The sequence below is a fragment of the Drosophila miranda genome, assembly GCF_003369915.1.
Source record: "Drosophila miranda strain MSH22 chromosome Y unlocalized genomic scaffold, D.miranda_PacBio2.1 Contig_Y1_pilon, whole genome shotgun sequence".
In the NCBI taxonomy this organism is placed as follows: domain Eukaryota; kingdom Metazoa; phylum Arthropoda; class Insecta; order Diptera; family Drosophilidae; genus Drosophila; species Drosophila miranda.
This window is the reverse complement of record NW_022881603.1, coordinates 20,461,513-20,473,886: the sequence shown is the minus strand read 5'-3', so window position 1 is coordinate 20,473,886 and position 12,374 is coordinate 20,461,513. Positions and strand designations below refer to the sequence as shown.

At 44.4% G+C, this 12,374-nt stretch overlaps 1 protein-coding gene across 1 annotated transcript; it reads right to left on the bottom strand.

Moving 5' to 3' along the window:
* Nucleotides 1-325: 325 nt before the first annotated feature.
* Nucleotides 326-11,496, bottom strand: LOC117191484. Its single transcript, XM_033396339.1, has 3 exons — nucleotides 11,474-11,496; nucleotides 771-930; nucleotides 326-703 (listed from the first exon to the last, which is right to left on the bottom strand). The coding sequence occupies exons 1-3, from the start codon at nucleotides 11,494-11,496 to the stop codon at nucleotides 419-421; spliced, it is 468 nt and encodes a 155-aa protein (XP_033252230.1). The 3' UTR covers nucleotides 326-418.
* Between the last annotated feature and the right edge of the window lie 878 nt (nucleotides 11,497-12,374).

The following is a 12,374-nucleotide window of genomic DNA, read 5'->3' as shown; positions in this document are numbered from 1 at the left end:
GGCCTGGCAATGGTCAGTCACCACCGCCAGCAGGTTGTTCTCATATCCTGTTTTGATAATCTCGCTTAGAACTTCATCAAGTGCCGACCATATTTTTCGCGAGCCTAGGTGCGACTCGTTTGTGACTGGAACCTGTTGAATACAAGTATTCGAAAATATAATGTTGTTATGTATAAGAATAATACTTACCACACGAATGTACAAATAATGCACTTTGCACTTCGGTATCGGAAGAAATGTCTGTAAATATATAGTTATTAATTATAAGTTGCCGAAGCAGCTGGATCAGGAGGTGGAGACGGTTGAGTCAAACACTTACCATATGAGGGATATGATACTCATCTATCATGATGAAAAAAGGTTCGTTCTTGAAATATGTAAAGTGATACACGAAGTCAATTTTTCCCTACAACATTTCTTAACTGGTCATCCACAAATGGCACTTTTTGGAATGTTTTAAAAAGATAGAATATTGGGCAGAAGTGGTGGTGGGGGGTGGAGCAGCAGCAGCAGCAACATCAACGTTAGATGTTAGCTTCCTCCTCCCACGCTTTGCCGGCACAGGAGCCTGCGCTAACTGGTTGTTGGTACTGCATTTCCTTGTTGGCGATGCCGCAGCAGGAGGCCTGGACACTGCATCTGGTATACCCAGCGGTCGTTGCTGCTTGTGGTAGCAGTGCTCGAGAGCCATTGTCTCCAAAAGCTAAAATAAGGAAAAGAAACCATGATTAAATATTGCTCCTTGCAAAGAACTGCATTTAAATACACACTTGTTGCTGCTGATGAGCTTGTCGTTGGATTGGATGCAGTACCAGCGGCTGCTGCTGGCGGGGTTCAATCGTGGCCGTCTGCTGTTCCTTGGGCTTCGGAGTGGGAGTAACTTTGACCTGTACCGTGGCCGTATGCTGCTTCACTTCACTTGCACTTGCGCTTCGAATGATCAATTAATTGATTATTATTAATATAATATATATAATGTCATATCTATAGTCCATGCTCCGCATACCCTTGTCTATGTCTATTACCCTGCACCCAATTAATATTACGACACCCTCAGCTTCGAACCCTCATAAACAATCTCACGCTCGAAATGGACCACGCGTAGCCGATTGCAGGCAACGTAAACAAACACCCTAAACTAGAAGTTGAACATAAAACAATAGATGCCGCACTAGAATCCAGCCGCACTAGAATCCAGCCGCACCAGAATCACGCCACTCTTCAGAGATCAATTACTAATCGATTCTCAAGAACCGCGCCATCCTAGCTGACCAATCAGAGGCCCTATTCTCAGCCACCCCCAAGTAATGCAACACCGATCATACGCAGCGGAAGCCTTTCATCAAAAGCCGCCTTTCCCACATATCGATCGAGTCACGTACTCCATCTCCAAAGCCGAAGTCGAAGCCAACGCCTCCGAATACAAATCCGAATCCCAAACCGAGCATCATAATATAAATAGTCTACATCTAAGAAGCCAAGTGAGTTCTGTTCAAGACAAACGTCAATCGCGACACCGTCGGAGAATTCAACCAAAGTTAATTCCGTTCAAGACATCAGACCTCAGTCATCGTCGGGGAAATAACTAACCAATGTACGCTAAGTTTAAGTGAAAGAATAAAACCTTTTTTAAAACTTAACTGAAGTGTCGCATATTTAACTGGCGCAGTCGGTAGGATCTCAGTTAAAAGTGAATCTGTTAAAGTTATTTTATTTGTAAGACAGCAGAAGATCAGTGTTTGAGATGCCAAGCTTTTTTGGCACCTATTTGTTTCAAAAATGAAAAGAGATTTCGGGTTAAACTTTATAATTCGTATTTAATCTTGGTGGCTTAGCGGAAGCCGATTGCTTGCTATTGCCAGATAAACTTTATGCGAGATTGATATGCAACCAATGCGCAGAGGGGTTAGCATAGAACTAAACTTTAGACGACGGCGTTAAATCAAAGTGATTGCCGAAGTGGCGGCAGCAGATCAAAGTAGTTGCCGAAGTGGCGGCGGCAGAGAGCCCCTTTAGCGGGAGAGCGCAGCAGCTCTGCAGAACGTCAACGTTTTACAAAATAGGCGGCTCTCTCTGCTCATACAATAATAATGTTAAAGTTACGGTTATTCTTCAGCGGCTGGCCCGAACATACTCCGCCCGTTGGGAGCTAGTCTCTCAACAGATTACTTAAGGGGCAGCAAACATAGCCGAGTGACGGCCCTCCTGATGTTTCCTGAGGATGTCTTCAGGTCAGCGACGCGACACACTCCGTCCTTGCCCAAAACGACATCGACCACTCTAGCCAGTGGCCAACGCATTGGAGGAAGATTTTCGTCCTTCACCAGAACGAGGTCGTTCTTGCAGATGTTTTGCGCGGGGGTACGCCACTTCGCGCGCTCTTGCAAAAGAGTGAGATACTCTTCGCGCCAACGGCTCCAAAATATTTGCTGTAGTTGGGTGACCCGCTGCCAGCCATCCAGACGATTGTAGTTCAGCTTCGTTAGGTCAGGCTCGAGGATTTGCTCATGGGGGCCGCCTAAAAGCAGATGAGCAGGAGTCAAAACGTCTAAATCAACAGGATTTTCTGAAAGCGAGAGCAAAGGGCGAGAGTTAACAATTGCAGTGATCTGACAGATCAGCGCATCTGCGCAGCTCGTCGAAGCTAAGCACAGATGGTCCAACTGAGCGGTACAGGTGATATTTTGCGGTCTTCACGGCCGCTTCCCACAACCCGCCAAAATGCGGAGAGCGAGGTGGGATGAAACGCCAGTCGATCGAGTCAGCCAAGCAGGATTCGTGGACCTCCTTCATATGCGATTCGCTCAGACAAAGCTTCTTTAGCTCCAGAAGCTCGTTCTTGGCCCCAACGAAGTTTGTCGCATTGTCCGACCAAATTTGTCTTGGCCTTCCTCGAGTGGAAGTAAAACGCTTTAGTGCGCCTAGAAACGATGCGGTGGTCAAATCCTTTACGAGCTCCATGTGTATAGCCTTAGAAGTGAAACAGATGAATACGCTAATGTAGCACTTGATCGGAGGCCTCGTGCGGATTTCTGATCGGTAGAAAAAAGGTCCACAGTAATCTACTCCAGTGACTTCAAAAGCTCGAGATCCTTCCAAACGTTCCTTAGGTAGGTCTCCCATGATGTGTTCGACCATGCGCGGCCTAGTCCTGAAGCATCTCACACATCTGCTGACGAACCTTGACACTGCCTTAACACCTCCAATGGGCCAATATTCCAGCCGAATTTTGGATAGCAAGGCGCGAGGTCCGGCATGGAGGTTTCTTTCATGATAATATCTTATCAGCGCAATGGTAATGGAATGTCCCTTTGGCAGAACGAGCGGGTGCTGAGCGTCAAATCCTAGCGATGAGTTGCCAAGACGACCTCCAACTCTAAGTAGTCCAGAATGATCGATGAACGGGTTGAGCGAACTAATAGAACTGGATTTCATGACTTGACCATTGCGCCGAATCTCCTTTATGTCCATCCACAAATTTGCCAGCTGAATGTGTCGAATTAGAAGATGCGTTCCTTGCCGAATATCAGAAACGGTGAGTTCTGGATGCCTAAGACGATGTATAAATTTATGCATGTAGGCGAATGTGCGCTGCATGCGAAAGAATGAATTCGCAAATTTGCATCCGGACGTGAGATCGGCATGTGGAGACGTGAGTAGCAATCCTCTCTTGCGAAGCTCCAAAGTTGCTATGTTGTTAGATGGAGATACAGGCCACTTTTCCTTGTGTGGACGTTGACATGCAATGACTGCATCTTTCAAGAGGCGATGCAGTTACTGCACCGTCAAGTGGCCCGTGTGACACCAGCAGAAGGCTGTTACGCGCGGATCCCAGGCAAAACGCAGCCCTCCTCCCGCCCAACCGACCGAGGGGCGCTGCCGCATGACGCGCGGTGCGTAGCCGAACCAAACGCGAACATGCAAGAAAGATAGCTATTAGACTAACATTCGAGGAAAATTAGTACTAAACTTACTAAGAAACTAAGCATGCAATCAAAGTACAAATACCACTACAGTTACTAATTAATAGAAAGGTGTGTAAGGATTAATAATTTAATAAGAGGAAGAGAATTAGTGGTAGATATAATATGGTAGAGGGAATTATAATCCGAGCATAAGACCCTAAACGGTTCATGCAAGGAATAATTCGATCTACAAAGTGGAAGGAACAACGGTATAAAATTTCTAGTCAGTCTAATAGGAATCGTGAAGTTTATGCGGCTCAACAGATCAGGGCTGTCTATGTCACCCCTGATCAAGTTGTGCATAAATATCACACCAAGCATTTTTCTACGGTTAACTAAGGATGGGAGGTTTACTAATAGTAGTCTACTAGAGTAAGATGGGAGTCTTACACCCGCATCCCAGTTAAGGCCCCGCAGAGCAAAGAGTAAAAAGTTTTTCTGTACTGATTCTATACGGTCCTGGTGTACTTTGTACTGAGGGCACCATACACAGGAGCCGTATTCTAAGATCGGACGAACAAGCGAGGAATAGAGAGTCTTTGTTATATAGGGGTCGTCAAATTCCTTTGACCACCTCTTTATAAACCCAAGCACGCCCATGGCCTTATTTACCATGGTAGAAATGTGTTCGGAAAACTTTAACTTTGGGTCTAACATAACACCCAGATCATCCACCAGGGTAATTCTCTCAAGAGAACCACCAAATAGGGTGTAGGGAGCCAACAAAGGGCTAGAACGATGAAATGTCATAACTTTGCATTTCGAGGCATTAAGGTGTAACAAGTTTGCACAACACCATGACTGAAAGTTATTGAGATCGGATTGCAAGCGAGAATGAAATGAAATGTCCTTGTACTGGACACAGAGTTTAACATCATCCGCATACATAAGTACTCGAGAGTATGTTAATACTGAAGGTAAGTCATTAATAAAGAGTGTGAAGAGTAAGGGGCCTAGATGGCTGCCTTGTGGTACTCCCGAAGAAACCTTTACTGGGCAAGAGAGGGAGTTTTTGAAGAGGACTCTTTGAGACCTAGAACAAAGATAGCTAGAAATCCATCTCAGGAGGTTGGGCGGAAACCCTAAAAGGTCAAGTTTATGCGCTAAAAGGGAATGGTTTACAGAGTCGATATATAATTCATCCCCAAGTGCGCTAGGTGTGATTGGCAAGCTTACATGTTTAGCTTTTCTCTCAAGATTGCTGGGTTCTATGTATGGTGCCTTCGTCCAGTTGTCTCGAGATCCGTGCAGGAATAATGGTCCATATAACCACAGATTGTGATCTGCCAGTCTGCTTGCTGCGATTCCTCTCGACAGGACATCGGCTGCGTTGTTGGCCGATGACACGTGACGCCATTGTGACTGGTTTGTTAGTGCCTGGATTTTGGCTATTCGATTTGCCACAAAGGTATGGTATGTTGATGACGATGCGTTTATCCAGGATAACACAACAGTGGAATCACTCCAAAGCCATCCTGAAACCGTGTTAATGTCCATGTGCAGATCCTGTCGGACTCGGTTTGTGAGCTCGGCACCGAGGACTGCAGCACAAAGTTCTAACCGTGGTAGCGATTGTTTGGCTGTCGGCGCCACACGTGATTTCGAACAGAGCAGTCTTACTGACACTTGGTTGTTTTTGTATGTAGCGCGTACATATACAGCTGCGCCATATGCTCGTTCTGATGCATCTACAAACGTATGGAGTTCTTGGGTAACTGGAATTTTACCATCGTAGATATGCCGGGGAATTTGCATTTTGTTCAATGTTTGTAAGTCGTCCCGGTATTCTTTCCATTCGATTTGGTGTTGTAATGGTAATTCGTCATCCCAATCCAGTTTGAGCTCCCAAAGTTGTTGCATGAAGATTTTTGCCTTTACTACCACCGATGCAAAGAGTCCTAGTGGGTCAAAGATTTGGGCCAGTTGGGAACATACCACCCGTTTGGTGATGCGTGTAGCCTGGCTTTTTTGTGTTCGTCCACACAATGTATCCTTTTTCGGCATCCAGATGAGACCCAGAGTTTTCACGCTGTAGTGCTCTAGTGTCTCTCCTAATTTTACATCGGTTACAATATCCTCTTTGGGGATTCCTTGGAGAAGTTGCTCATTGTTGGAGCACCACTTGCGCAATTTGAATCCGGACGTTAGCAATATCTTATTTAGTTCTTGTCGAACATGAATTGCCTCTGGAATCGTGTTTGATCCAGTTAGACAGTCGTCAACATAGAAATCTGTTTTTAATGTTGTTGATCCTACTGGTAGTCTGTCTTTGTATTGTATTGCCAAATGATCCAGACATTTTGTTGCTAGGAACGGAGCAGCTGTTGTCCCATATGTTACTGTTTTCAGGCGATAGTACCTGATCTCTTCGGATGGATTGTTTCTCCAGACTATCATCTGATGGAATTGATCCTCCGGATTCATCCACACTTGCTGGTACATCTTTTCTATGTCCGCTGTGAATACGTACTTATGAATTCGAAATCGTAGCAGAATGGACATAAGTTCGCTCTGAACAGTGGGTCCAGCCTGCAGAATGTCGTTCAAAGATTTCCCGATTGTTGATTTGCATGAGGCATCGAATACTACCCGAAGCTTTGTGGTGGTGCTCTCAGGTTTGAGTACACAATGATGTGGAATGAAGTAGTGCCTTTTGGGAACTTTCATATGGGAACTTCATATGTCCTAGTCCTTCATACTCTTCCATGAAGTCCACATAACTCTTCCAAGTTTCTGTTGAGCTTCGCCGCTCCAACGCTAGGAATCTTTTTGTTGCGGTTTCCAACGACTCCCCCAGGGCTGAAGGGTGTTCGGAAAATGGGAGCTTTACAATAAAACGGCCGTCTGAAGCTGTCTGAAGATTTTCTATAAAATGAGCTTCACACCGTGCTTCCACTGGAGTGCGTGGTTTGTCTTCCGTCTCTAGATTGTCCAGAGTCCAGAATCTTTCCATGAGCTCGTTTACTCCCGTTGCACAAATGGGTGAGGAATAGTGGGCTGATTTGACTTTTCCTGCCACCATCCATCCCAGTTTCGTGTTTTGTAGCAACGGGCCTCCTGTCCTTAGCTGCTGTTGATCTGGTAGCAGCAGCGAGTAGTAATGCTCGGCTGTCGATTTTGCCTGGTTTATGGAAGTTTGGATCTGCCAGTGAGATCTTGCTTGGTACGTTTAAGCTATCTGAATCGAGTGCCTGAGCTGGTTGATCAGCTATTATCTGTGGTAGTACGAAAGCTTCAATTCTTTGCGTAAAACCATTGTGAAGGGATTTCATGAGCACATTTACTCGTGCTCTGCTGGTCTTTGATTGACCTCCAATTCCTTCGATCCGTAATGTTGTGTCTTTTAGTTTGAGTGACAACATTGATTCCATTCGTTCAGAGATCAAGTTTATCTGTGATCCTGAATCTAGCAGTGCTCTGAAATTAGCAACCTGCCCGTTCTTGGCTTCTACTGCCACCTTTGCTGTGGCCAGAAGATTGTAACTATTGTTACTTGCTGCACCAATCGTCGGGCCTCTGGATTCTGTAGCTGCGCCTGATGCTGTTTCCAAATGTAGCATCGTGTTGTGCTTCTTGTCACACTTGAAGCAGTTTCGACCAGGGCATGCGTTTGTTTTGTGATTTGTTCTAAAACAATTAACGCACATTTTTTGTTTTTGTACCCAATTTAGTCGTTCTGATGGAGATTTGGAACGAAACTCTTCGCATCCGTAGAGCCAATGGCTTGCTTTTTTGCAGAATGTGCATAAGGGTGCTCGCGTTCTCCCTGTGTTTGCTGATGCACATGTCGGGCCTTTTGGCTCTCTCCTTGATGCTGGTGGCTTCTTACTGGTTCCTAGAACCCGAATTCTTTGCTCCAAGAACTGAAGCATCGTATCCAGCGCCTGAATGTTCTTTGAGCTTCCCAATGATTGCTCATACAAGGCCTTATTTGTTACATCCAGTTTGTTTCTAATAATGGCAATCAATATCGGATCCCATGTAGATATATTGATGCCCAATCCCTTTAGTGATGCAAGGGATTCTATGGTTGTTATATACAACTCTTTTAATGACTTGGGATCGTCATTAATTGTTTGGTGATTGAGGAAGCGGTTCAGTACCGTGTTCGAAACATCTCTGGGATGCGTCAACTAGTATTTCCCAAGCGGCTTCATAATTTTCTTCCTTTAGATCGATATAACGAATCAATCTTTCTGCCTCGCCGGTAACGGTGGTTTTAAGATACCACATCTTTTTCACCGTAGGCATGTTGGTCTCATGCACCATGCATGAGAAAAGATCGAAGAACTGGGTCCATTTTAATAGATCCCCATCAAACTTTGGGATGCTGATGCGTGGAAGATGCACGTTATCCGTGTTTGGTGTGGCTGATTTTGCCAATGCTCTTTGGACCTTACTTTCCAGTGTTAGGTAGGATTCGATGTCATATCCTCCTTCCACTGGGTCCTCGTATTCCTCATGAATTGTGAAGTGGACTTCCTGCGCTTGAGTCCATAGTGATTTTATCAAATCACTTGATGTGCGTCCTTCCGCCTCTGAAAGTTGTTCCAGATTGCGTTTAATGGACTCTACTATGGCCTTTTGTCGGCGACATAGTGAAAGCAGTTTGCTGTAATCCTTCGAGGGCTGCTGGATCAGACCGCTTTCTTTGGGATCTACTGGAGGATTCTCATGCTTTTCTTTAAAGATGATTTGACGTTCCCCACGAGCACTAGACGTCTGTGATAGCTTATCCATGCATTCGGTAAAGATCGTAATGTGTTGCTTACATGTTGTACGTAAGTCTTCGCGGAATTTTACGTATTCATCCGTTTTGTCTGTATCGCGAAGTTTGGAGTCGTTTTTGTTGAAGCGATTCCACGCATTTTCGAGTGCTGATATTTTGGCTTGAAAATAAGAGGCCGTTTGCTTTCGTTCTTGGGAATCTTTTTTAAAGTTCCGAATGCACCTCGATATTTCCTCACCAATCTCTTGCTGCACATCCATTGCCATTGTAGCGGCAGCTTCTGCCTCCATATGTATATCCATTCTATCTGTTTGTACTTATTACTTTTGACCCGTTGGGAGTGTTTTATTTGCTTTGCAGCTGGATACGCTCTGAATCGCAACCATTTTTGGTCAGAAAGGTAATAGTACAGGTGATGTGTTGGATGGAGGGATTTGTGCTGTTTCCAATTTATGGAACGCACGGAACAACAAAAATTGATTACCTTGGTGGTAATCGAATTCTATAGCTGTTTTTCTGTTGGCTGATAACCTGAATATGTCAGATTTGCCAAAGTGATACTTATTGGTAGGAGATGCTACCGTAAGTGTATGGCCTGATGCCAAATTTTTATTGAAGATGTCCTGTTGACTGCTTCAATCTGATGTCCAGATCGAATCCTTTCACTGCAGCTTGTTAGACAGTTTGAAAGGATGACCAAGGTCGGGGTCACCAAATGTTAATGTGTGTGTGTGTGTAGGAAGCTGGGTTGCATACGGTACATAAACCGTCTACAGTTTGGTCGTCGCAACTATAACTTGAACCAGTTGGACTGCGAAGTGGGTATTATACGGTGCGCAAGTGAGGATCTGAACACACGGCGACAGCCTCTGATGATTGCGATGGAAGATGAGTGACAGGCAGCTATGGTACTGTTTATGATACTGAGTTTTATTGAACAAATTCATCTCCTTATATATCTAACAGTGGTACTCTTATTCTATGGGAAGGAACGCACAGGCTCCTTGTGAGTGTATTTTTATACCCGATACTCAAAATGAGTATTGGGGTATATTAGATTTGTGGTAAAAGTGGATGTGTGTAACGTCCAGAAGGAATCGTTTCCGACCCCATAAAGTATATATATTCTTGATCAGCATCAATAGCCGAGTCGATTGAGCCATGTCTGTCTGTCCGTCCGTCCGTCTGTCCGTCTGTCCGTCCCCTTCAGCGCCTAGTGCTCAAAGACTATAAGAGCTAGAGCAACGTTGTTTTGGATCCAGACTTCTGTGATATGTCACTGCTACAAAAATATTTCAAAACTTCGCCCCGCCCACTTCCGCCCCCACAAAGAACGAAAATCTGTGGCATCCACATTTTTAAAGATACGATAAAACCAAAAACGCAGAATCGTAGAGGATGACTATATGTTTTAGAATGTAAAATCTCAACCAGATCGTATAATTATTATAGCCAGAATCAAGAAAACAATTTCATTCTTTCTCGCTCTGTCTCTCTCTAACACACAGGTTTCATGGTCGGCTTTGCCAATTGCAAAATATGAGTTCAAGGATCTCAGAACCTATAAGATCCAGAGCAACCAAATTTGGTATTCACACTCCTGTGATATCGGACCTTGACCGTTTCGAGTCCAAATTTCGCCACACCCCCTTCAGCCCCCGCAAAGGATGAAAATCTGGGGCATCCACAAATCTCAGAGACTATTATGGCTAGATGAACCAAATTTGGTACCCGCACTTCTGTTAGATCTCACTATAAAACGTATATCTCAGAATTTCGCCCCACCCCCTTCCGCCCACACAAAGGACGAAAATCTGTTGCATCCACAATATTGCAGATTCGAGAAAACTAAAAACGCAGAATCATAGATAATGACCATATCTATCAGACTGCTGAATCAGGATCAGATCTGTTCATTTTTATACCCAAAAGGAACAAATCAATTTGCACTGGCTACGCTGCGCCCGACGTCACGCTCAGACTGATATTCTGTCTCTCTCGCACGCACTTTTTGTCATGTCGTTTAATATTAGCGGCGTCTGCCGGATGAGAGCCATACTGACTAAGTATCGGGTATAACTGTAGAGTTGCGGTGTCCGCAGCAACTCACAACTTTCCCCTCGTTAGTTATATTTCAGTGCATTTACTTAGGTACTTGGCAGCAATAAAGTAGATAGTTTATTGCTTGATCCCTTTTGGTGGGTTCGAGTTTACAAGTGCTATTGTCTATTCTTAGTTGCTAATGTATTTTTCGTGTCGTCATATCCATTCACATGAAGTGACATGGACAATTTTATTTATGAGTATTTGTGTATGAGATTGAACTGTATATTCCTAATATTCATTAAATACATGTCTGTGGCTGAACAGTACATATATATTATTAACCATGTGTTTTTTAACCCATAAAATGGGGAAAATGGGGAATTTGGCTACACATCGACCAATCATGTCTAGATTGGCCTGGCAATGGTCAGTCACCACCGCCAGCAGGTTGTTCTCATATCCTGTTTTGATAATCTCGCTTAGAACTTCATCAAGTGCCGACCATATTTTTCGCGAGCCTAGGTGCGACTCGTTTGTGACTGGAACCTGTTGAATACAAGTATTCGAAAATATAATGTTGTTATGTATAAGAATAATACTTACCACACGAATGTACAAATAATGCACTTTGCACTTCGGTATCGGAAGAAATGTCTGTAAATATATAGTTATTAATTATAAGTTGCCGAAGCAGCTGGATCAGGAGGTGGAGACGGTTGAGTCAAACACTTACCATATGAGGGATATGATACTCATCTATCATGATGAAAAAAGGTTCGTTCTTGAAATATGTAAAGTGATACACGAAGTCAATTTTTCCCTACAACATTTCTTAACTGGTCATCCACAAATGGCACTTTTTGGAATGTTTTAAAAAGATAGAATATTGGGCAGAAGTGGTGGTGGGGGGTGGAGCAGCAGCAGCAGCAACATCAACGTTAGATGTTAGCTTCCTCCTCCCACGCTTTGCCGGCACAGGAGCCTGCGCTAACTGGTTGTTGGTACTGCATTTCCTTGTTGGCGATGCCGCAGCAGGAGGCCTGGACACTGCATCTGGTATACCCAGCGGTCGTTGCTGCTTGTGGTAGCAGTGCTCGAGAGCCATTGTCTCCAAAAGCTAAAATAAGGAAAAGAAACCATGATTAAATATTGCTCCTTGCAAAGAACTGCATTTAAATACACACTTGTTGCTGCTGATGAGCTTGTCGTTGGATTGGATGCAGTACCAGCGGCTGCTGCTGGCGGGGTTCAATCGTGGCCGTCTGCTGTTCCTTGGGCTTCGGAGTGGGAGTAACTTTGACCTGTACCGTGGCCGTATGCTGCTTCACTTCACTTGCACTTGCGCTTCGAATGATCAATTAATTGATTATTATTAATATAATATATATAATGTCATATCTATAGTCCATGCTCCGCATACCCTTGTCTATGTCTATTACCCTGCACCCAATTAATATTACGACACCCTCAGCTTCGAACCCTCATAAACAATCTCACGCTCGAAATGGACCACGCGTAGCCGATTGCAGGCAACGTAAACAAACACCCTAAACTAGAAGTTGAACATAAAACAATAGATGCCGCACTAGAATCCAGCCGCACTAGAATCCAGCCGCACCAGAATCACGCCACTC

What these genes read in the sequence shown, in the direction of transcription:
- LOC117191484 (XM_033396339.1), bottom strand. Translation starts at nt 11,496, where the DNA reads ATGAGTATCATATCCCTCATATG. An exon ending in AGTATCATATCCCTCATATG is followed by an intron (nt 931 to 11,473) that starts GTAAGTGTTTGA and finishes GATCATTCGAAG; the next exon opens with CGCAAGTGCAAGTGAAGTGA. An exon ending in AAGCTCATCAGCAGCAACAA is followed by an intron (nt 704 to 770) that starts GTGTGTATTTAA and finishes TCCTTATTTTAG; the next exon opens with CTTTTGGAGACAATGGCTCT.